General features: G+C 37.8%; 1 protein-coding gene across 1 annotated transcript; it reads left to right on the top strand.

The window, feature by feature from the left end:
• The first annotated feature begins 4449 nt into the window (after positions 1 to 4449).
• Positions 4450 to 12990, top strand: OSTF1 (osteoclast stimulating factor 1). The gene is made up of 9 exons (XM_010136034.1): positions 4450 to 4492; positions 5126 to 5176; positions 5272 to 5335; positions 7967 to 8020; positions 8471 to 8578; positions 9025 to 9074; positions 9190 to 9268; positions 9730 to 9828; positions 12743 to 12990. The coding sequence occupies exons 2-9, from the start codon at positions 5174 to 5176 to the stop codon at positions 12799 to 12801; spliced, it is 516 nt and encodes a 171-aa protein (XP_010134336.1). The 5' UTR covers positions 4450 to 4492; positions 5126 to 5173; the 3' UTR covers positions 12802 to 12990.
• Positions 12991 to 24541: the final 11551 nt, after the last annotated feature.

Below are 24541 nucleotides of genomic sequence, written 5' to 3'. Positions count from 1 at the left end.
GTGTCTGTCTATAGAAGGCGAAGCAGATTGTGAAATGCTGACAAAAGACTTGTATCAGTCCAGTGGCACCAAGCTTTAGTAGCTCCTGTGAACACTTACTGCCATGATTATTTACTTAACTAAAATAAATGGCTCTTGCACCAAGTACCTTTTTTATTGGCTGATGAAGTAATTAAAGTGACAGCTGATGAAATTGCTTTCCCTCCACTTTGGTGCTGGAAGTTCAGTCTAGCTCAGACATCTGAATAAGTAATGCCATGCAGGCATTTTTTATTTTCTTAGGACTTTTTTTTCCTTTAATCAGTGAAAGCAAATGAGTGAAGCAGAGAATGCTTTGGTGGCAAGTTGAGTAAAAGGGGATTTTAATGCTAGTGTCTGTGGTGGTACAGAGAAGCTGGGAACAGAAGAACAGAAAGGAAGTGGGGGGGGGAAAAAGCACCACTGTGAGAGAAACAGTAACTCCTTGTTGTGAAAACATTTAGCACTTCTTTGGAAACAATCCTCTGTTAACGATAATGCAATTAATTAAAATAAACCTCAAAATTGCTAGAAAGAAACAAAAAGCTTTTAGTCTTTTGAGGAAAATGGTAGTTTTTCTTACTTCGTGTTAGATAGCACAGCAGTGATCCTGTTTCAGTTCAGTACATACCAGAGGCTGCATTTTTAAGCTGCATTTTAACACCTCAGTGTCTTTACTTGTACGCCTTTAGCTGTGAAAGGGTCATACTGGAAAACTGAGTTGCCTGTTTCCTTTCCTCATAAAAGCAGAAGTATATAGGAGAAGTTACCCAAAATAATTCGAAGGGCATGAGGTCAGCTTAACCTGATAAGGTTTTATGTTGCTGGTTAGAGAGAATTGTTAGTTTGACTTCTTTTACCTTTTGTGTTGCTGGGGTGGGGGGTGGGCAGGTGGGTGGTTTGATAAATTGTGGCTTGGGGAATTTGTATGCTAAGAGTATTTGTATCTGTTTAGTATGTGTAATAAGTTACCTTTTTTTAAAATTATTTGTCAGATAGTTGCTTTGCTGATGTTTAATGCAAATTCCATGAGACTTCAGCCTCGTGGCTGAAGTCTGAGATTGAAAAGAGAACCATTTAAATGTACCCCACACTTAAGAAAAGGTCTATTGTGGAACATATCACTGCCTCCATGTCCTTTCTTTTTAAAAGAAATACTCCCCTTATTATCCATATTGAGAATAAAGTCATTAATGTTTGGCTAGTGCCTTGAAATCTTAAAAAGGTACATGTGTCTTCTGTATTACAGTTATTTTGTTCTGTAGAAGTACATGGTGGACAAGTGCAGTCAGTCAACTTTGATAAGTTCAAACCAGTGCTAATGCGGTAGTTCTCTGTTCTAGATGAACTTTACAATGTGTTTTGTAGTGGAGAGATGGTAGTAAAGGGGAGAACAAGCGTTCAGGTCCTCAGGCACTTTCTAATTTCTTGCTTATTCCAAAAGATGCTTCCCAGTGCAAGTTCTGTCTGTCTGCATGCCTAGGGGATATGCATTACTAGATAAAAGTTGTTACAGGTACTTATGTGCCTAGTAAAATACAATTTGTTGGTATTTGCAGAACAGGTATTCAAGTTTAATGTGGCCTTTGCATCCTTACATTTTGTTATTTTAAATCTTCTAGAGTGATTTTTTTGCATTGAAATTTGGCACAAATAAAAACCATTCCAAGTACTAAAGTCCTGTTGTTCTTAGCTTGTAAATGCAGCAACATAATGACGCTTAACGTCTGTTTATCAAGAAATATTAAAATATTGGTGCCAGTAATGACTAGTGTTTAATTCCCGTATAAGGTGCTGTAAAATTAACGTTGACCAGACATTAACGTAATGTCTGGTTTACATTTTACATTAATGTAAAATTAATGCAGTTCTGTAGATGCAAATTTGTACTTTGTATTTCATCACAGGAGAATGTTTAGAATGTGTTGTGCTGTGTTTGACACCACAGCTTGACATTTGGGGAAGTAACTAACTCTCTGTTTCATTTATATAGATTAAAAAAATCCCAGCAAAACTCAAAAAAGTCCAACCATGACTTGCCTTTTGTTTAAACAACATTGTCAGCAATGCTTCTATCAGTATCAGTGTTTCCATTCTTCTTTTCCTCCTCTTAGTTTTAGAAAAACCTGTTGACACAGATGCAGTACCTTACTACAGGAAAAACAAACAACACACAAATCTATATTTCTTGCTTTTCCCTGTCTTCTGCCATTTTCCCACTTACCCTTTTAATATATCTTATTCTTCCTTTTTGTTATCCATTTCCTTCTTTTACTTAAATAAAGCCTTGATTAAGTTGTGGGTGATGGTTACAGCCACCAAAGTTGTCAGTATGCAGTTCTAGCTTGCATTTTTCTGTCATCTACGTAACAAAGCCAAGGAGAAGGGACAGTATTCTATGTCACCCATCCTGTTTTGTCATCTCTTTTCCTTCCCCTCCTCCCCGCCCCCCGCCCCGGTCCTTTTTTGTTTATTTCTTTTCTCCACAGCTGCAGTTCACACATTTCATTCTGAAGCTCTAACGTGTAGGACACTTTACTGTCTATAAGGGTGATGAATACGACAGAGATTTCAACCTTTTTAGCTGTTGCCACAGTGGATGTATTTAGTTTCTGAGGCAAAATTCTGAAAAGTATGTGACCTTTTATGTCCACGAAATGGCTGCTGTGTGTGAGAGAGAACCAGCAAAGTCAAATTGAAATTTTATGATATTACTAAAAATTAAGATCTGGAAGAGCATGGGATACAGTCACAAGTTGGAAGAAAAATCATATGTACAGTGTCTGCATGCATTTGGCAATCTGGAAAGTTTACATGGATTAATTTTATGGTTATACTTTTACATACACTTAGCCGCCAAAAAGCCGAGACAGAGGACTACAGAAATATTTTACTTGTTAGTCATGCCTTGGTAAATACTACTTCATAAACATGTGCTGTGGCATGCCTCTTTATAGGGAATATCCAGAGGCATTTGAAAAAAATTTTTAAGAGCCACCCTAAGACTGTGTGGTTTGCTGCAGAATGGCAGCTTACACAGTTCAGTACCAGTCTCCTTTCTATATATATATACCTGAGCCTATATACATTTAGACTGACATTTCTAAAGCCCGTAAGTTAACTTTCTAAAATGTTCACTGTTGTGTGTAGGCTTTTAGACACTGGGATAATGAATACTACATCCAATAAAAAGCAGACACAAAAATTTCTAACAGTGGTTCTTTTTTACAGAAATGGAAAGGCTTATTCTTTAGAAATAAGGAAAACTACTCTCTTGTTACTTAGTCGTCTCTGTATAACATAGTACCCAAAATTTTGTACTTGCACACTTCATTGTACCTTACTAGCCTTTGGCAGTAAGTTCATCAGTTTTCTGAGGATACAAAATAGCCTGTGGTTAAGTGCATTGTCCTGATGTCTTGATGGACAATCACAAGTCAATCTATGTAAACATGTGAAGTGTAGTGCAAGAACCTGAAATACAGCTGCATACTTAAGGTATTTAAAAGTAAACAAACTTACGTACTTAAGACTTCAGATATTTTAAACTAAATGTCTAAATGAAACAGTACAGAACAATCTGCATAATATATTTCTCCATGGAGTTCAGTGGGCCTCAGCAGTTCAGCTAATAAAATTATTTAAGATATATGTTTCTTCTGTACTCATATTTGTGCTTGCTGGTCTTGAAACATACCTTTGTGGAGTTTTTGAAAACCAATACAGGGATGCTTATTTTGCAGCTTATGCAATTATATTTGAATCTCTCTCCTTTAAGGTTGTCTTTTCTTTGCTTGGATACTGCTACTGCCCTATTAAGATAAATGTTGCCCACATCATAGAATTGTGAGCACTATATCTGATTTTAAACATCTGAACAGAAAACCATGTCAGTTGCACATTCCATAAATAGGAATTGGTGACCATTTGTCATTTTTCTTAAACACAAGGATTTCTGTGCTACTGCTTTATTTTCTTAATCAGTAACAAGTAAGAATGAGAATATGTTACAGACATTGGTCATTGTTTTGTTTGTTTATTCTTTCCTTAATTCTGTATCATTTAACAAATCTGATATTATTAATAAAAATATATACAGTATGTGTGAGTGTGTGTGGATGCATATGATTCATTTTGCCAGAGAAAACAATGTCAACACTTTAGCTAACTTGCACGGTGAGCTATTTAGACTGTGTTAGCTGTACACAAGAGGCAGCTGACCAGTTGGCCCATTTCCTTCAGAACCCCTGCTGCTGGGTTGAGTCTTCAGCAAGATTTTCCACGACGGACGCACAGGACAAGTTCATTCAGGAAGCAGCTTTCAGGGTTAAGAAAAGGAAGTTATTTGGATTTGAGGGCTGTATGCATATGCTGTGTTTAGAAGGCGTGATACTGATACTGTTTGGGTTTTTTTTTTTCTTTTTTAGGGCAGGTTAAAGTGTTCAGGGCCCTGTACACATTTGAGCCCAGAACGGTAAGTACATCTAGATTTTACAGTTTTGAAAACTTAATTTTAATCTTGTCTAAAATAACTTCAGTTCTGCTAGAGTCAGCCTTTTAGACTTGCTGTACTGTGTTTTCAGTGAAAAAGCCTGATGCTGGATATTGGTTCTTAATGTGACTAATACTGCCTGAATAATCATTACTCTCCTTTTTTAACTTCAGCAAGCTTTATTCTCTAGCATCAGGTACCTGCAATCTTAAGATCAGCAATCTAAGTGATTTTTTTTTCTTTTCTTCTGAAGGCCACAAAGATAGTTGAGAACTAAGAGAGAACTGATGAACTGGGACAAACCAAAAAATGAGATGAAGTTAACAAACAGAATATACATTTCACTGCTTTTTTTGCATAGTGTTCTGTTAGAAAGGCCACAGTCTTTCCCTTTAATTGTCAGGAAGGACACAGATCCAAAAAGTTAAGCTGCAGGCAAGTCAAACTACACTATGAAAGACTGTCAGGCTGTTGTCTAGTTGCTAGAGAATTTGAGTTATTGTTCATTTGAAAGGAGAGCTGTATATACTCTGCTTATCCAGGTATTTGTTTTACCTAAGTACAAACATTCAGGTTTTTCTTTACTCTTCCTTTTTCAATTTTTTTTGTTTTAAGCCAGATGAACTGTACTTTGAAGAAGGAGATATCATTTATATCTCAGACATGGTGAGTCTAAGACATCCCATACAGACTGAATACTTGTAGGATGCCTATCCCTTCTAAGCATATCCCTTCTAAAATATTTTCCCTTTTCTCTTCAGAGTGATACAAATTGGTGGAAAGGAACTTGCAAAGGGAGAACTGGACTAATTCCAAGCAACTATGGTAATGTCTAGAATATTTTCTCTTTGTAAGATCATTCACAATCAAAGAAAATCACTAAATAAAAATAACAGCACTTTCGAAGCTGATCACAGTATTGGCATTTAACAGTCCTCTACCAGAGAATTTCAGAATACATCTGTAATATCAGTCACCACTGTACATCAGCAGTGGACAGGCTGTGTTATATTTTTGTAACTTAGGGTGTTCATGTTTCTTGTTTTTGTGCAAGTAACAGCAGTATCTGTTCACAGTTTTGAGAGGAATAATGCTTGGATCTAAAGGATGTTTTTACAAACGGCACATGAAACTGATAGGCTTGTATTCTTGATACCCTTAATGAATGTATTGCCATTTTAAAGATTTCTTTAGCAGTATCTTGGCTATGTTCCTTAGTCTGTATGTTGCCTTTTTTTTTCAAGTAGACCTAAAGATGGACAGCCACAGCCTTTAGTAGCTGTGATACAGTGTGGTGTGTCTTCTTACGGAGATAGATAATCATACTGAAATTGTTATGTAAATCTCCATACAGACAGGAAGCTAGAACAGATTGTGAGAATTTTGTAGAAGTCCTTTGATTATTTTTTCTTTTCCAACTGCGAAATAGAGTTGGTGGAACTTTTTGCTCTTTAACAAATATATTCAGCCTCAGAAAACATTGTTTCCTGGGGATCGCACCACATTAAATATCCCATACCTGTTTGGACTGAACAGAAATTGCTTTTTCAGGTTCAACTAAAATCACTTTGAAAAGTCATGAGTACAGATAACACAGCACAATCTTTCCAAGTCCTCCCAGGAAATGTAGGCAGAGTAGTAGTGTTGCACGACAGACTAAGTCCAGACTGCTAATATGGTAGTTACTGTGATTGCTTCGTGTTATCCCTTCTTTGATAGGAGATGTTACGGTAGCAGTGCTATGAGTCCCTGCCCTGACTTGCAGTTAGTAGAAATAGGTGAATAGAAGCCTGTGCTGCAGTTATTGAGATCATGGCATCAAATTACACTTTAGTTTGTGATTTCCAGACTGATTCTACTCTTGCCATCTGCCAGAGGTGTTACATACTCTTATATACAAGAAGAATAGTTTACACATGCTTACTTACACTCAGATTTCTTTTCACCATCGAAGTGTGTGGTATTTAAAATAAAATCAACAATTTATAAATTCAGTTTGTGTTCCCATTGAGATAATTTGGAAAAGTTGCTTCCAGAGTGCTTTACCAACAAGTTATCTGAGCAACAGTTTTATTTCCATGTAAGACTGGATAGGAAAGCAGGGTGGTGGTGATGTCTCTGTCTGGATATTTGCAAAAATTTCCTGGGTAAGCAGAACAGAAACCTCCGCAGACTCTAACAACGAAGGGAGCCAGGAATATGTCTTCTGATTTAGACAAGCTGTGCAGAATCCCCACAGGCCTGCTTCCACTGGCTGCCACCATTAGGACTCCCTATGTTCAGTCTTAACCATTGACACACTGTGATCTCCTGTGCTCTTCTACAACCTTTTTTGTGAAGGGTGAAGATAGACCAGAAACAACTGAGTCTTGGTGGGGTCTTGTGCTCCATCTGCTGGACTTCAAGAAACGGTGATCTTGTGAATGGAAAAGCTTATCAAGACAGAATCTGCGTTATCTGCATTAAAAATACTTATTACTGAACTTCTGACAAGAATTTTCTAAAGAAAAAGGTTATTTCTATGCTTTTGAGACAGTGTTGTAGGTGTTAATTCTTTCTGCTGTGCACAACAATGTGTCACTGCTCAATATGACTTGAATGTTCTGCTTCTGTGATGGCTGTCTGTGCTGGGACTGGCTTCTTGCGCTCTGCTTTAGGATTCTGATGATTGTTTGCACGATTTGTTTTTTTAATGAAGTATCAGAATCTAGCATTTGCTTTAATATTTTACTGACAGAGATAAGCACGTGATATCTTGCAATTACAAGCATTTTGGGAGGAATACATACCAAAGTAAGAAAAGATCTGGACAGGCCACAACAGTCATGAGATTTTTATTTGTGATAACTGATACATTATATTTGCCTGCTGTTTGCTTCTTCTCTCTAGTAAAACCTAGAACTTGTGAGATGGAGAAAAGGTCTGTGGAAGCCTGAACTTCAATATGGCCATCACTACATTTGTTGTTTAAGCAGTTTTGATTTGCAGACCTCCTGACAGTTTTCCAGGGAAAATAAAAAATCTCCATAAAACAAATAGGAAGCCTGTTGACTAGATTTTTTTAGTTACACTTCACAGACCCCCTGGAAATAATTCCTTGTAACTTCAGATGGCAAACTTTAGGTTGAAAGCCTGGCCACAGGCAACTCTTCAAAACCATCTTACAAATGTAGAAAGGGAAGGAACAGTTGATGAAATATTTCTAGATTCCTGGTAGCTTGCAACCACTTATCCATTTGATGCTGTTCTTTGAAGTTTTCACAAGCTTTTCTCTGAATTGCTTTCCCATACATAGGACATCGAAGTGCATCGACTAGTTGACCAATCCCTTTTCACATTGGAATCAAATATGCATTACTGGTTCTTCTGGAATAAATGAAAGTTTTTTTCTACAGAGGTCATGATTATCCATTCAGTTCCAGAAGCAGTTAGAATTTACTCTCTGTTTCATTTCAGTGGCAGAGCAAGCTGAGTCTATTGATAACCCATTGCATGAAGCTGCCAAACGTGGTAAGTGTGATTTCGGTTGTAGTTGCGTAATGCTAAAGAAGAATTTTTTTGTTTTCTGCCAAAATAATGATATATTTAGAATGAAGATGTCCTGTCTGGTTTAGTTGTCCAATATATTGAACAAGTTATCTGGTAGGTTTTGCAGCTTTCAGAGGCTGAGCTGTTTTACGGCCTGGTGGAATTGGCGCTCTGAGATTGTGTAAACGGAAGAGTTTAGTACCATCCATTTAACTACATAGGGATCTAAAGGTCTTCTGGAAGTGGAAGAAAAGATGTTTGGTATGACTTGAACTGGTTGTTTTATGAATTTTAAGTGTGGCTGCTGATCACTTTTTCTCCTCATAAGTTGATAGGAGGATCGACATCCTTCAGAAAGGAGCTACATAACTTTAATGGTTCTGTTAATTTTACAAAGAAACAAAAATGATCAAACCAGAATTTGTCTTTCAGGCAACCTAAGCTGGTTGAGAGAGTGTTTGGATAATCGAGTTGGTGTCAATGGCTTAGACAAAGCTGGAAATACAGCTCTGTACTGGGCATGTCATGGAGGCCACAAAGGTATCAGAGAATTAATTTGAAATGACTGTTCTCTATTTTTCTGGATTTGCTTGTTAGACTGATAGCAGTAGTAAATAATAAAGCCCAGGATTCTTTCAGTGCCATTCTAGTTTTCTTAAAAGTTAAAGCTAGAAGGAAGGTTCAGCTCCATCAAACACTGTGTGTTTTGTTGTTGCTGTTGAAATAGGCATTCTAATCAACGTAACTGTTAGAAACAGAGTGGGAAGAAGGGCAGAAGGATTGTATTGTTTGGGGTATTTTATGCAGTAGTATTTCTTTGTGACTAGTAGTTGTTTGCTTAATGCAGTCTGACTGGTACAGATTTTCATTAGCTGATTCAGTTGTTCTTTCATTGAATCTTAACCAATTTTGTACTATGCACACAAAAAAGCCTATTCTGTTTCCACTAAATTATTCACCTTATTCCGCCTCACTGTTTTCTGCAGATATAGTGGATGTTCTGTTTACCCAGGCAAACCTAGAGTTAAACCAACAGGTAGGTTAAACCAACAGATCCTCCAGGCAGAGGTAGGATATTATTCATCCTTGGTACGAACTGAAAGTTTTTTTGCTGTGCTTTAATTCTGTTTCTTTTCCTTCTAACTTCACAGAACAAATTGGGAGACACAGCTTTGCATGCTGCTGCATGGAAAGGTTATGCAGATATTGTAGAGATGCTGCTGGCAAAGGGTAAAGATCTTCACCAAGGTTTCAACAATCTGTGTGGCAGACTAGATTCCTGAATATTTATTAATCTGTATGTTTTTAAAGTGTTTTCCTGTAACCCTGTACACACCTTAGCCAGCTTACCTGCCTGACTTTATTAGCCTTGCAGAAAATTCTGGCAGCTGTTTGGCAAGTAGACACCTCATCTGCTCAAGATAAATTTCATCCTGTTTTGCAGTCAAAATTAGGCACTTAAGCCCAGAACAGCAATGACATCTGTCTCCTGGAAAGGGAGAGGAGCCAGCTAGTTCCTTAGTTAACTGCAGCTTGTGGAAGAGCATCCATAGCTTTTAGTCTGCTTCAGAGCAGTCCACAGATGAGAGTCCATTACTGTTCTGCCCATGCTACTGAAACTCATATCATAATACTGTTGCTTAAGAAATAGCTGGAACAGTGACTCATGATGAAAATTTTCTGTTACGAAGGGGCAAGAGCAGATCTGAAGAACAACGAGAAGAAGCTGGCTTTAGACATGGCGACCAATGCAGCTTGTGCTTCCCTGCTTAAGAAGAAACAGAGTGCAGGTATTTCAGGTTTTGTTATTCTGATACATTTTTCCTTTCTAAAGGACACTTGGTGTTTTGATCAATTATCAATGTGTTGGTAGCCATAAAAACCACTTAATAGCTACATGGGCTAAGAGTTGTGTTTGAAATGGTTCACTTGAGAGGCTTAATTCAGTGGAGCTGCGATAGAGACTTGTGGTTTATCACATTCAGTGTTGCTGATTACACACGAAATGCTGTCTTGGTCAGCAAGAGGAAAGAGTTCAGAAGATGTGGATATAGTAAGGGAAAGGACGTAAATAGAAGACAGACCCTTCAGAGTGAAGAATCAGAGAAAACAAGGGTGGAAACTGCTTTAAAAGCAGTATACCACAAGGAATGGGGTATGAGAGTAAAATGATGTATTATATTCCCTCTTACACCTGTCTATTCCTTCAAACTAAGCCAAATAAACAACAGACAGTCCACTTTTATTTTCTTATGGCTATTTTTAAAAAAAATTCTTGATCATATTTCTCTCTGAGTGAGTCTCTAATAGAGAAATAAAGAATGCTTTCAGGTGTTTATGAAAATAGTCTCAACTGCCTCCCACTTGCCTTCTCTTAATAGCATGGTGTCCTTGTACAAGAGTTAAAGAGATACAAGGCTATTTTGAAAAGCTGAACAAAAACTGAAGTGTTCAGTATTGTGTAATTAATATTACCTGTGGCTTTAGGAGGCTGAAGTTAGAGTGGAAGTCCTAGGTGAATTACACATTAAATGAGAAATTATTTAAGAACACAGGCAGAGTTACAGCTTGTATCTGTGGGACGTATCATCTAGTGACTGTATTGTCACAGGGCTAGCAAGATCAGAGGGGGTGCTAACCTGTGGGTGGTTAGCGGTTGTGGAAATTAAATGGTGGAATAGCTGGCCTCAGCTTTAGAAGGCCAAGAAGAGCAGTTGAGGCAGAAATAATGACAGCTTTTTGATAGAGGTAATGTCAGGATTTCCCATAAAACCTTGACAAATTATTTCCATCGGTTTTGACTCTGAAGAAAGCAGTTGTAACAAAGGGCAGAATTTCTTCTGTTTCTGTATTTTTTTCTAATGCTAGTTAATCCCTGTTAGGAACACATATTTCATCTTTGCCTGTCAGTTGTAGGCAGCTGGTACAGGAGTATTCTTTGTTCTGATATCCCTAATAATTGGATTAATGTTTCATTTTCTGATACTAGGTAACAGCTTCTACTTTTCGGTGCATTTGCTTTGCTCCTTCTGAATTTTGTTTCATCTTTCATGCTTAGTCATTCAATCTATCACTTGCACACTATATTTTCTTATTTGCCTTGATTTAAGAGCTGATGTTCTCAGTGTAACTGCAGTTTCAGTATTAGGTTCCTTGTTTGTTTTTCTGTCATAATTTAGCCTTTTATAATCTCTGAGACCCCACTGATCTGTATACTTTTTTGTATTTAGTTTTTTTTCTGGGTTATTTTTACTCATGTCATACTCATATTTCATTCCTGTGTGTCTATTGATTCTGCATTGCTATATTTCCAAAATCTGTGAGTGAAATGATTGTTCTTTTTCAGAGATTCACTCCTACAGCAGTAGTCTTCCTGTCCCTGGTTTCAAATCTGTTCCTGTTTAGATATGGCTCTTACCATAGTCCATCTATAAAACATTTTGTTTATTCAAAGAGCTTACTGTGCCTCCACTTAATGTTTGGTTTTGTGTTTTACATGTTCACGTTCTAATGTCATGATTGCTGAAGTGTATTCTGTGAAACAAAAGTTACTGAAATCTTGTCATACAAATGCAAAAAACATGTCATTTTTGCTCCTGAATGAGGGGACAAATGTTATACAGAAGAAATGTGATTTGTCTTTTCCTGAAGTATGGCCTCTTGAGCACACGGCTTTCTTCCTCCCTTTTCTCTTCCTCCCTTTTCTCTTCCTCCCTTTTCTCTTCCTCCCTTTTCTCTTCCTCCCTTTTCTCTTCCTCCCTTTTCTCTTCCTCCCCTTTCTCTTCCTCCCCTTTCTTCCGCTGCTTCTCCTACTCAAAAAGGAAAAAACCTCTTAGATTTCTTCTATCAAAACAGTTGATCAAGTCAGTTTTAAATGTACTCATTTTTCTTCTAGAAGTCTAGGATAATGTGGTTATCACTTCTGTGAATCATGTCAGTCTTGTTGTCTGCACCTGATACTTTTAATACTTTGTTTTAATATGTTACTGCAAAGCTATGACTGACTAGGATCTTGTGGATTCTGACTCTCTGTTGTACAACATAATCCATATTCCTATTTCCGTATGTTTGAAAATTTATAGGCAAATAATCATCTATGACAAAAAGCCCTTGCTGCTTATCTTTGTAGAGTCCCAAAGGTAGATGCAGTTTTGCAGACACTGCTGCACATCTAGTGAATATACTTCAATACACCTGTTTTCTGCTTACTATCTTTCAAAAACAAAAGCTCATAAAGTAGATCTAAGAATTCTTATTCAGGAAAAAACAAAGAGGAGAAGAGAGGGAGGGGAGAGCATAGATTGAAAGTATTTGATTTTGAAGCAGAGAAGGGCAGCCAGCAAGGCACTCAGAATAATATCATAGAGGCTCTTCCACCAGCTCACCGATCCTTTCCTTTGCAATTTAACTGTAATATATCTACAGAAAATAGAATTAAAGTGTTGAAGCTCTGCTGTACAGGCTTCAAGGAGCCAGAAGATGGCTCTTACAGTTCACAAACAGACTAAGTCTCATATGTAGGAGATGTGATTACTGGCTTAGCCCTACCTTTGAGACCCAGATTTACAGCCCCATTTGTGTAGCCCTAACATCTGTAAATGATAGAGGAGCCACATTTCTCAGATGCTGGTTTGCAAGCATTGCAAATGTGAGGCTTTTCTTGATTTTTATCCTGGATTAAGAGAGGGCTTTGTTTCTTTCCAGGTACAGTCCGAACATTAAGTAATGCAGAGGAATACCTCGATGATGAAGACTCCGATTAGCTTTTTTCATTCAGCCTGAAGAACTATAACTTGCATTGCCTATGTCATTCCCAAAATGTTATCTTCACAACTGTAAAAATATCTTACTTAGAGTATTGCAGTCTTCCAGTGTAACATATAAATGAGAAGGTGAATCATGCTTTCCCAAAGGAATAATCATGTGTGCCAGAAGATGCCACATTTTAAATCAGAATTCCTTTGGAATTATCTCATGGAGAATGTGTGGCAACCCTTATTGAATGGGCAGAGGACCATTTCTAAACTCATAGGCTTCGTCTCAGATCTTCCCAGCAAGTGCCTTGCATCTCTGGAACACACTCCTCAAACTGAAAGATCCCTCTGGGACAGCAGGACACCATTGCTAACATATCCCAAAATCTTCCTAGTTATAAGTTCCTTTGTGCAGATAACATAATGCTGGCAGAGTCAGTACTGGCTGACAGGCACGAATGGAGATGCTGCTGTAGTGACCATGTTTTGCCCACATGGAAGCCAGCAAGACAAGGTTTAACATTTTGGTTTTTTTTAACTCCCCCCCCCCCCCCCCCCGCCATTCCTTCCTGTACCCCTCTGAGTAAGGGGTAGAATGGCATGGGACAATCTGCCCCATATGCTTTGTCTTCTCTATTGCTATGGGCCCAATCCCTGAAACGTAAACTCAGGTGAAATGCTTGCTAGGGTCAGTTTTGCTTGAGAAATACACATAGTTTTGGACTTAGTGACTTGATTATTTTGCTTTTTGAGTGCATTATGCTGAAAATATTCATAGTGAAAAACAGAATATTTTTCTATTTATCCTGCCTGATTTTTTTATAACTGATCTCTTGCTTTTATTTTTTTAAAGTGTTCTTATATTTCGTCCTAAATTACCTCAAAGCTTAAGTGTGTTTGAAGGAGTGAGGGAAGATGTATGTCGAATATACTACAGGTATCTTTAGAAAAGATGCCTGAAGCTGAATAAACATTTTAAAAATGTATTGCTTCTTCCTGTGAATTAAAGAGAACTGTAAGAATAAATTGAGCCACTTTCAAGCTTCCCTGCAGAGTTAAAAAATAAGTACTTCCTTCAGATCACTCAAATAGCTGCAGCCAAATATTATACCCTACTGAGGGATTCTTCCTTACTGTGATGGTATGAAAATGTTACACATATTTGAGATAAAATCTCATTTTCAATTTTGGTTGCTAACTTCCCCGTTAGCAGATCTTACAGATACTATAAAACCCAAACAAAACAACAAAAAAATCCCCCCAAACCCCAAGAAAATAAAGGTCAAAAAAACCAAAAGGGGAAAAAAAAAACCAAACTCTTGTGGAAGATTGGGGATAAATGAAAAGCTCTTGTGAAAGATTGGGGATTAATGAAGAGCTCTTGTGAAAGATTGGGGATAAATGAAAAGCTCTTGTGAAAGATTGGGGATAAATGAAAAGCTCTTGTGGAAGATTGGGGATAAATGAAAATCACACTAAGTGTTTTAGAGATTAAAAGAAGTCTAGAGTACTCTAACATCCCACTTTTAAAAATACATGGAACCAGTTTTTTGTATTTTTATTCTGGAAAGAACTAGATACAGGTAAAGCCTGTTAAACGAGCACTTACCAAAGAAGGCCGCATTTGACCAGAACTGTGTAAGATGGATGTGTTGCACAAATAGTCATCTCCAGATGTAATTCTAAACTGTTCAAGTGTTAAAACCATAGAACAAATGTTTTAGCCCTATGAAATACTGTGGTCAACCAAACAGTGATGTTTTATTTTGTGTGAACTTGAAGATCCTAGAGGAGAAGAAATAAAAACCAAAGCCACCAAGTTTTTTCTCTCTATCTTTCATTAGAACAATTGTTGAACATGACTCAGACACTGTCCTGCTTCGCGTATTACCAGCCAGCTGTTCTACTAGCTCAGATGTTTACCACAGTGAAGCCATGTTTTGCTGCATGCTGTTGATTAACATGATACAATTTCACAGCTCAAGTAAAAAGGGATCTCTAATAAGAGGCTAGAGAAGCAAGAAGGTTCATGTATCTGTCACGAGTCTTTTTCTTGCATAAATGAAGCTCTCAGGGTTAAAATTCCTCAGTGTCACAGGATGTGGAGAGAATGGCTCTTTCCAAGTCCCGCTTTTCTCTGTCAAGCTTTGGAGACAGTGTTTGAATTCATAAATAACTTCTAATGTGATGTCTTCTGCTGCCATGCGTTCAGCATCCTACAAGTTAATTGCAGCATTGGATTTAAAAACTAATGTTACGCCCACGTCTGTGGAGTTAGCTGCTGCCAGAAGATCTTGTGTTCTGCAGACAGATAGAGGTGCTGCAAGGGAAGAATGGTGGCAGAAGCACAAGTGGGGCCCAGAGATTGCCTGTGAGGTCCTTGCTGGAGTGTCCTGAAAGACGCAGATTTACGTTGCAAGGCAGCTGGCTAGTGCTGTAATTTGTTTCTAGGACCAAAATTACATCTGCTTTTTCTTTTGTTTTTCTTTCCACAACTTTGTTTTCCCTCATGCAGCTGTCTACTTGTCTTGTGAAGTACAAATCACTGTGAAAACTTTCAGGCAATGAATGACTTTTTGCCTAACTCTAGCAGTTAAGTTTTGATTAAAAAAAAAAAAACCAGAGCAAAAGTCATCTAGCTAAAAGGAATTACAGCTGGAGTAAAGATGATACAATCTTACTAGTTATGCAAACCTGCTTACTCTCCATACTTTTCTCCACTGCGTGTGTCACAACAGGCTCTTGGATAAATATAAGACTCTTTCCAAGGACAGCTGCAGGTTTGTAACAATAAGAAAAATAGGGTTTTAAGAGCAGCAAAATAAAAGTTATTAAGGTCATGGTGTCTCCTAACTGGAGAGTTAAAATATCCCTATTGAAGGATATTTTGTCCTGTATGGTTCTAGGTCAATTATGTGTGTGCTTTTCTGTTGAGAATCAGTTGTGCTGCTGCTGGAAGTGCTGTGCTGTTAGAAATTGTTCTGATTTATTTGAGACTTTTTCAAATTTTCTGTCTGCTTCATCAAAAATCAAATGCTTACCCTGTTTACCAGAAGAGAAAACAGGACATTTCTTGAACCATCTTTAATATTGTTTTTGGACAGTCCACGTGTATAATCTTCAAGTTATTACACTGTTTTACCAAGATAAAACCTGCCTTACTGAATTCAGCTCTTACATGTCCCCTCACCTGAAATGTAATCTGCTTAAAACAGTTAAGGTTACATGAAATTTTTAAACTCCAGTGGCCCATTTCCTAACACACTTTTCAACTTTGAACCCTAAGAATCCTAAGACAGCATTGTGTTTCTTGTGTTTGAGTTTTATATCAAGGTCCAAAGATTGCTGAAGGTAAGTTAGCTTGACCTTGTGAACATTTCATTTATATGCTACAAAGTCAGGTTTTTGAGCATGCAGCATACATCACTGATTTAAAGATTTGTTTTCAGCTGTTGCCACCTCCTGATGAAGTCATTGAAATGGAACACAGAGCAAAGCAAAAAAGTAATGGGGCATCAATCTGCTGCTTCTTGAGACACATGTAAGCTGAAGTTAGAAAAAGTGTGTCAGGACAATGTTACTTGTACTATACTTTGATCATATCAGGAGACAAACAAGCAGAAATATTTTAGAATAACTTGAGACAGGATTCTTCAAAAGAAATTACTTGGATACAAAATCAGTATCCTCGTTTGCTAAACAGATGAAGAGGAAACATCTGGGTTTTTTAAAGCTACACAATAAAAGGAGAAGCAAAAAATGTGAGTACAAAGGCAGTTCACAAAAATGTAACACTATATTGCAAGTTAGGGAGCAGAATTTGGACTGGTGGTAGTGTCTGCCTGTTGCAGGGAAAAAACTACCAGGTACCCATCTACCTGATGCCTGCTGTTTCCCAGCTGATAACTGATGCTGAAGATGATGTGACCAGCCTGCAGCCTCTTGTAGAACCTTCTACTAAGCTTACCAGCCTTCTGTTGGGCTTTACAGAGCAGGTCTATAGCATTGTACCACAGGACTCTGCTGAAAGACAGATTTCTGTGGGACAGTCTTCAGCTGACTGATGGGAAACATCCTGAGGTCAAAGACTGAGGGATTCTGTTGCAAAGATAATGGTGATTTAGGTGGGGATCTTTAGTGTATGTAGAACGGCATAGATCTTGGCAGGGTACCTAGCCCTTCCACATGCATTAAGTTTATGCAGCCAGGAAAGGGTCCATAACTTACCCTGTTCCCTTCACTGAAATCCCATCACAGGATCTGTATCGGTTCACCGCCATCACTTGGGAGCTGTTTCTTACAGAGGTGGATTGTTTGGAATATGTGCTTTTCTTATCACAGAAATCCGTATTTCTTCTTCTCTTCAAAGACTTAACTTAAAGGACTTTAGTGAGATTTTGAGATTTAACATAAAACAGGGGTGAAGACATGAAGTACCACAAATTGGACATTTAAAAGTATTAGAACCATTTTTCTGATTGAAGGTCTGAAGCAAATTTTGAAACCAGTGAAGATACATGGGAAGTGGAGGACCTCTGTCTTCAAGCTCAGTACAAACCTATTTTTGTTTTCTTGATTTGTGAGCTTAATATTCTGTATTTTTGCTCACAGCTTTACTGTATAGTCACACCTCCAATTGACTTCATGACTAAAAGGGCGTATTGAAATTAACCTTTAACCCTCTTTGGAGATGTCCAACATGACATTAGAAATGAATTCTCAAAATTTCATCCAGTTTTAGCGTGTCTTTCCTATTCAGTGGACTTCTGTAACACAAGCAGTTCCAGGGTGTTAGTAATTTACTTCAGGCTTTTTTAATTGGAGGTTTTAGTTTTAATCTTCACATATAATTTCCCTAATGTAGGTAAAGAGACAGCACATTCACATAAGCCAAAATTGATGAAAGACTAGTACATTTCCTTCTCACACTTATCAATTTCAACTCTTCTACAAAAGCTAATTTATGTTTTTCCCTAAGACTTCTGTTCAAGCTATTTTGCTAGAAAATCCCATGGAGATCTAACCTCGTACGGCCTAGCTATGAGTTTAAAACAAGACGAACAAAGAAACAAAAAATGTGGCTGCACTGCGTGTAGTTATGCTGAAAGCAAGAGCAGTTAACATTTTGTTAATTAAAATGTACTGTGAGAGTCAGGTTGAGTAGTCGGCATTTTACTTAAGATATTTAGGTTGATTAAAGCCCTGAGCTAGCATGTACATTGGTCTTAACAACTCCATCTAATCAGAGGAGGTGGCCATTATAAGGCTGTGAGTACTTTTCTAAAAATTAGTTTCCACATCAAGCTACAACAGTGGAAGGTCATGGAGTAATCAAAATGCTTCCAAACTTCATACTGCTAAAAGGCTATAGAGTGCTCTCTAGTCAGACAAGAATCATTCAAAAGCATGAATGACTGCAAATAGTTTCTCATCAGTATGAAGATCTGTGAGGATGAACAGTTTATGTATGCTTCTTCTATGCTACTTCAACTAGTGCTGAAAATGCTTGAATTACCTCAGTAGGTGTGGCAAGATTGTTGAAGTTAAATGAGCTTGATATGAAAAATCATTAATACATAGGAGAAAATAGGTTGAAAGGGTCTGGCTTGTATTTAACAAGGAGTCATTGCCATTGAGTTTTACCCAAAGCCAGGCTACACTAGACACACCTCCAGTAGTTTTCTTACCATTTAAGTATTCCAGTTTTACTCAGTATTTTAGGGAAACTCCAGTTCACTAATGCTACATTGCCATTTTAAGGGCTGATAGATGTTAATTAGCCAAGCTCTGGCTTTGCACTTTCCCTAGTGACACCAGTTGCTTGCAGCCTGCGTACTGTTATTCTTTACACTTCAGTCTAATGCTTGAAAAGTTTAAATGAAATTTGGTATTCTTGTGCTAGTCTCAGCTTTTCAGTTATTCAAACTGGATGACCGACTGTAGCCCTCTCCTTACTTCAGTGACTGGATTTCCTTCAACAGTTAAAAGCATCTTGAAAGTTAAGAGGGAAAAAATTAAATTAAAAACTAAATCTCGCATGTGGACTTCATAGATCTAGTATTTTGGCTGACCTATGCGTTGTGAAAACTCGTGTCATCTCAGATGCATATACTGCAGTATAGCATCTCTTTGCATACATAGTGGAAAGACCAGGTGTTAAAGTACTTGCACACCAACATAACAGCATTATTTTTATGTAAATCCATACAGGCAGCCTGCAGTTACTGTTACTGGATTGTATAATTACAGAATTCATATATTTGTGGCTTTATTTGGGGCTTTTTTAAAATGAAATGATCATTTATCAAAACTCAGTTTCTGGTTTCCAAGAAGCATTTACTTTGGCCTTAACTCAGAAGGGGCAAATATTTTTTGCATGTTTGGTGGCTGTTTTTACGTAACTGTAACTTACTGCTTTGAGACATGAGTTGACAAAATCTGGTTAATACTTCATGTATTAAGTCGCAAGTTGAAAAATTCTGCTTTTTACAAGTAATTAAGAGCCGCTAATCACAGGTTGTTTCTGGAGTACTTCCCACTTGTGCTAAAAGACAATTTGACCCAGACTCTGGTATGTTAGTGTATTCCAATTTTTGCTCCTGTATATCAGAGCTTTCTTATTTAATCAATCATTTTGATTTTATTTTAAATAAAGTTATGTAAACTTTTATTGTGATTTCCTGCAGACTGTGCTCTGAAAACTGATCATACATATGGTTTGGTGGACCCAAATACATCACTTTAATTACCTTATCAAGTGGACTTTGCTAATGAGCTAAGTCGTTCTTCTCTGTGAGTTTAAAACTTCACAAAATACAGCTGCACTTGCAGTAAAGCAAACTGAAGATAAAGAACTGTGCTCAGTCTCTCGATTTCTGGTTAAAGGATGAGGCATAAGATAGCAGAAAAATATTACTTGCTCATCATAAACTGAGTGAATTTTTTTACTTGAATTTTTCGTAATTGTCTGTGGGAGAAATCAGAGTTATATTTACGTACTGGAGAGCAACGGCTGATTTGTACGTTCTGTTTTGTTCTTCTGATAAAAAACATACAAAAACTTTTCCTGTCTTTCGCAGTTTATTAAACATAATCATCTCAGTTTAGATGAATGCTTACCCTGTGATTGCAGTAAAACTTGTTGATTTTGATAAAAAAATCCTTGCACTTTGCAAAAATTCGTTTACCAGTCCAGTAATTTACTTTCATTTCACAAGAAAGGCAAATATTTCTTTTGCCTAGTTGAGTAATATTCCTGTGAACTAAACTTGTAGTGGGTGCAGATCAGGATGTGTATCATAAGCGTGCTAACAATCACAAGGCTCAAAACAGAAGTCTGTATGTGCTCTCAAGTCAATCATAGTGCTTCTGCTACTCTCCTGAAACAGGTATTTCCAACTGTTTTGCAGTGAGGAAGACTCTTGAAATACACCATCATGCAGCTACATCCAGAAGCTGACATTAGGCCGGTCTGGGAATGTGAGGAGTCATCTCAAGGAAAGTTTAGACCAAAAGTACATAACGTTATATATCAATACTTTTCTGTTTAGCCTGAGTTTGAAGAAGGAAACAGAAAGGAGGGGGAAGAGCCGAGACTTGCTTAGGTTTGTAGTTAGTCATTTCCTGCTCTCCTACTGTTCAAGACAGGCTGTATCTCCCTCCTCAAAAACATTTTCTCTGCTAATTTCCTAGCCTTCTACCAGTTACTTGGAATGATGGCTTAATTTTCACTTTTAAAGGCAGAACAGGTATAATTTGTATGCAAGACAAGTCACTGCATTCTCAGTTACTTTAATTTTGTTGGCCGTTACAAATGCAACCATTTGACACGGTCCTCATGCAGCAGACAGCTACCATATTCAGTTCTGCACTAGAGTGGGTAAATACAGATTGTAACAGGACTAAGTGAAAAGGAGAGTTTGGCTGGTTGTGTTTTCAAGTATCAAAAATCTAGTGAGGGCAGGCCATACACGTTCTACATATGCTCTTGTGCTTACCCGCCATACAGACCATGCATGCAGACATCCCCTTCGCATGGAGCTGCGCTCCACCACAGGTCTAGAAAAAACATTCCTGTCTGCTGTACTTTTCTTAAGGTTGTGTCAGTGTTTGTACACTCATCCAGAGACCTTTCAAGAGGGTGGACCATGACCAATATGAATTGTCCTCACAAACCATATCAAGGTTGTCCGTCTTAAAGTAAGCACAGCACAAGATAAAGTAAAAACAGGAGAGTTAATAAAGGAAAAATGGTAATATGAATATTATAACTTATCAATATTACAAGCCATTTAATATCCAGCACAATGAAATATTTTCCAGTTCCTTTGTATGAAAGACTGTTAACATTGTTACCAATGAGTATTCAAAGCTGGAACACAACATGGAACGCTAGAAAATTCCAGGCAGGCAGAACAAAACTAATGTTGTATCCATACCCAGAAAGCAAAACCAGCACAGCTGCAGTGAGCCTGCAGAAATTTGATATGATGGAGTTTATCAGTAAAGGCTAGCAGAGTAAAGCAGTGGAGCGTTAGCCTGAGAGTCTCATCAAATGTGACGAGACAGAAACAGTATACCTATTTTCATACAATATATAACGTAATGCTACATTATATTCTTACTCAAAAACAGCTATAATGCAAGATGCGTCTACTAACTGTCTCACATTTCTTAAAAAGGTCTGTTTTGGCAAAGATCTGTTAAATATGGAAAGCTATGTAACACATCACTTATATCAAAGTTTACACTCACTGTTGACCAGATCTGTGGATGCAGTAACAAACTCGTGAAACAGTAAATACTGATGTAGTTTATTATTTATGAGGGTCTAGTCAAATAAAGTGATTTTTAAGAAAGCCAGATGCAAATTTATGCACCTAGGAAGGAGATATGAAGAGAATACAGTTACAGAACAGGCAATTGTAGATTTCTTAGGCCATAATCTCTCCCTAAAATCAATTTCCTCCTCTGAGGCAGAATTTGTGATATATTCTCTGCCTTTTACCCCTGTTCTTACCAGTCCTTGCTGTATTCCAAAGGATGAGTCAGTTATCCAGAATATGTTTTGGCACACGGCAGCCAAGAACTGCAAATATTTTGTGGGTTTGGGGGATCTTTTGAGTTTCAGTTTGGTTTTGGGGGGGGGTTGTGGTTTTGGCATTTTTCATGCAAGAGTGAATGAGATTTTATTCTCTTTTCAGTAAATTCTGTATTGCTTTGTAGCAGAAGAAAAGGGTTAGTAATACCACTGCAAAGGCAGCACTACAAGCTCACTTTATACAGTGCTTCTCCACAAATTCTGGAGAACGTGTTGCAACTGAAGCAATCAGATTTCTTCATAGAATTTGGCTGATCGGGAAAGAAAAAGAGTAAAGTAAGAAAGAGTAAAAGAAATCAGAATTAAAATGAAAAAAGTGTGTGCCTCTGGTGGAAAACAAAAACAAAAGCACCAACACCTTAAAACTTTCTGCATCCCATTTCCCAGCATGTAAGGCTGCAAATGTCTCTTAGTCAAAGTTGATAATTGGCATTCTTGTACCTGATTGTATTTTACCAGCTCAATGGAACCTTTTCATACTAATGTAAAAGAAAATCCTCAAGGACAAAGCTCTGCTGTTGCCAATGACCGTTTTACCATTTTACCTTTTTCTATGGTGATGTCTAACTGCTCTTGCAGTCCACTTTTCTGCTGATTTTTAACAGGGTGTGCTTTTCCTCTTCTAGATTAGTACAGCAGTTGCAGCCCTACACTGGTGTGTATTTCTACTGTAGTAATTTTTTTTAAAGTTAAAGCTGGTTCCAAGCCAAGAACTTTCTTTAAGGCATAGAAGGTAATGTAAGTATGCTTTAGCAGTTTTATTTGTCTTTTTTTTTTTCTTGACCAACTCTTTTCTCTGTAAAACAATGAAAGATTCTACATTGGAAAGATTCTACATTCTTGGAAAAAATCAGATCAACTTTTCTATTCCATCACCAGATAGATACCCAAGGGATATCATCCTCAAGCAAGCTTGCACAGTCCTGAAGGTTAATAGTTGAGATGATAGATTGTTACGTCTCATTATGTTTATTATGTATTGTATGGAAACTTATAAATGAATCAAGGAACTCTTTTAGTGACACTCTAGAGTAATACCATCATACAAGCATGCTGCATGTTTTGTATGTGAGTAGCAGAGCCCTGAGGCAATTGAATTTGGGCACAGATGCCTCCAGCAGCTCTTTTGTGAAACCCTGTAGTATAAAATGGTATTTTGTATCATTCAGTAAGCGTTTGGGACACACATCCTCAGGACTTTAGACTGCACACTCCAAAGTGACCTGAATATCCTAGAATCTTGAGGCAAATTTCCCCATTCTATTTTGGGATGACACCTGTGGCTACCCCACAAAGTACTATGTGGCTCAGTGACTTCCAGTACCAAATTTGATTTTGTCTCTTGCTCCACTTTGGGGTTCAGCTGTTGTACAACTTTTCAGAAAGCACATCTAATCAGTAGCAGTATTGTGATGGGTAGTACCAGCCCTTCCTCACGTAGGAAAAATGTCCAGAGTAAGATATTTGAGCAAAGTTCAAGTATGAGCTGCATCATTCTTTAAGTCTGCTGCATTGTGCACATGCTTTGATCTGGTGGACTCTTACCATTCTGAGTTTGATTCAGGGAATATAGTCACTGCTTGCTTCCAATCTTTCCTTTCAACAACACTTTTAACAACTGTGTATGGAAGATATTTTTCCATTTATCTGACAGGTCAATATCAGAACTCACTGACCCTACTTGCCTGATACAGTAAATGTTACTTACCGTTTTGTAAAAGGTGATGGTAACCGCACTACCTTTCCCTAAGTGTTGCCAGGCTCATTTCTCCTCCGAGTGACCTAATTTACCTCATACCTAAATTATTTGTGGTAAGGTGAGAAATGCCTGCAGGCTTTCGCTTCCTCTTAATGATCAATCCATGATATGGGAAGAATCTAAAGTTTGGTCCTTTTGAGTTTTCTTAGTCATAGCTAATGTGTCATGAAGCTATTGTGTATACGCATCTGGAGGAAATCTCAGTGAATTCTAGAGGATTTAGAAAATACTAATAAAAGATAAAGCAACAGCTTGTTTATGTGCTGGGTACCTACCTGCTAATGGTTTTGTAGCATTCCTTTGAGGGACTGATTGATCTGCTACACTGGTCTGTATGTCTGGGAATGGTAAAAGGTCTCTGAATGGCCTCAATTTCTTCAAATTGCGTAAAACTCCTTTAACATAGGTTCTTGGAAATTGTGATCTGCTGCTCTGACTTTGGGATACAAACAATACTGAAAAGTTCAAGCTGTTTGGTCATTCTTTTGACAGTGTCACTGTGAAAAAGTGTTGCTCCAGAAAGCAGGTCAGGTGTCAGAGATAGCTACTGTATGCTTACCTCTGAACTACCTTTTGGGAGATGATTGATGATTTTGCTCCTTTCAATTGCATACCTGTAACAGGCATGAGAGTCCCAGATCCCTGGTCTGGAACCTATCCCTGAACTCCAAGTAGATCGAACACCATCCTGGAAGTTATGGGGAGCCAATCAGTTGATTTCCTTTGTTTTTCAGCTTTGTGGTGCTCATATAGACTTTTTAATGTGCTGTTTTGCCCAGATTTTTCAGATCTTGTGTCTCCTGCACTGCAAAACCTTGGGATCTGGTTCGAGGCCTCTGCAGCAGAACAGGAAAACAGGGTAAGCATATGCCTAAGAAGCAGTGCAAAAA

Source organism: Buceros rhinoceros, unplaced genomic scaffold (genome assembly GCF_000710305.1).
Source record: "Buceros rhinoceros silvestris isolate BGI_N320 unplaced genomic scaffold, ASM71030v1 scaffold23305, whole genome shotgun sequence".
Classification (NCBI taxonomy): domain Eukaryota; kingdom Metazoa; phylum Chordata; class Aves; order Bucerotiformes; family Bucerotidae; genus Buceros; species Buceros rhinoceros.
Note: the sequence above shows the minus strand (reverse complement) of the source record. Positions and strands in the feature narration are given on the sequence as shown.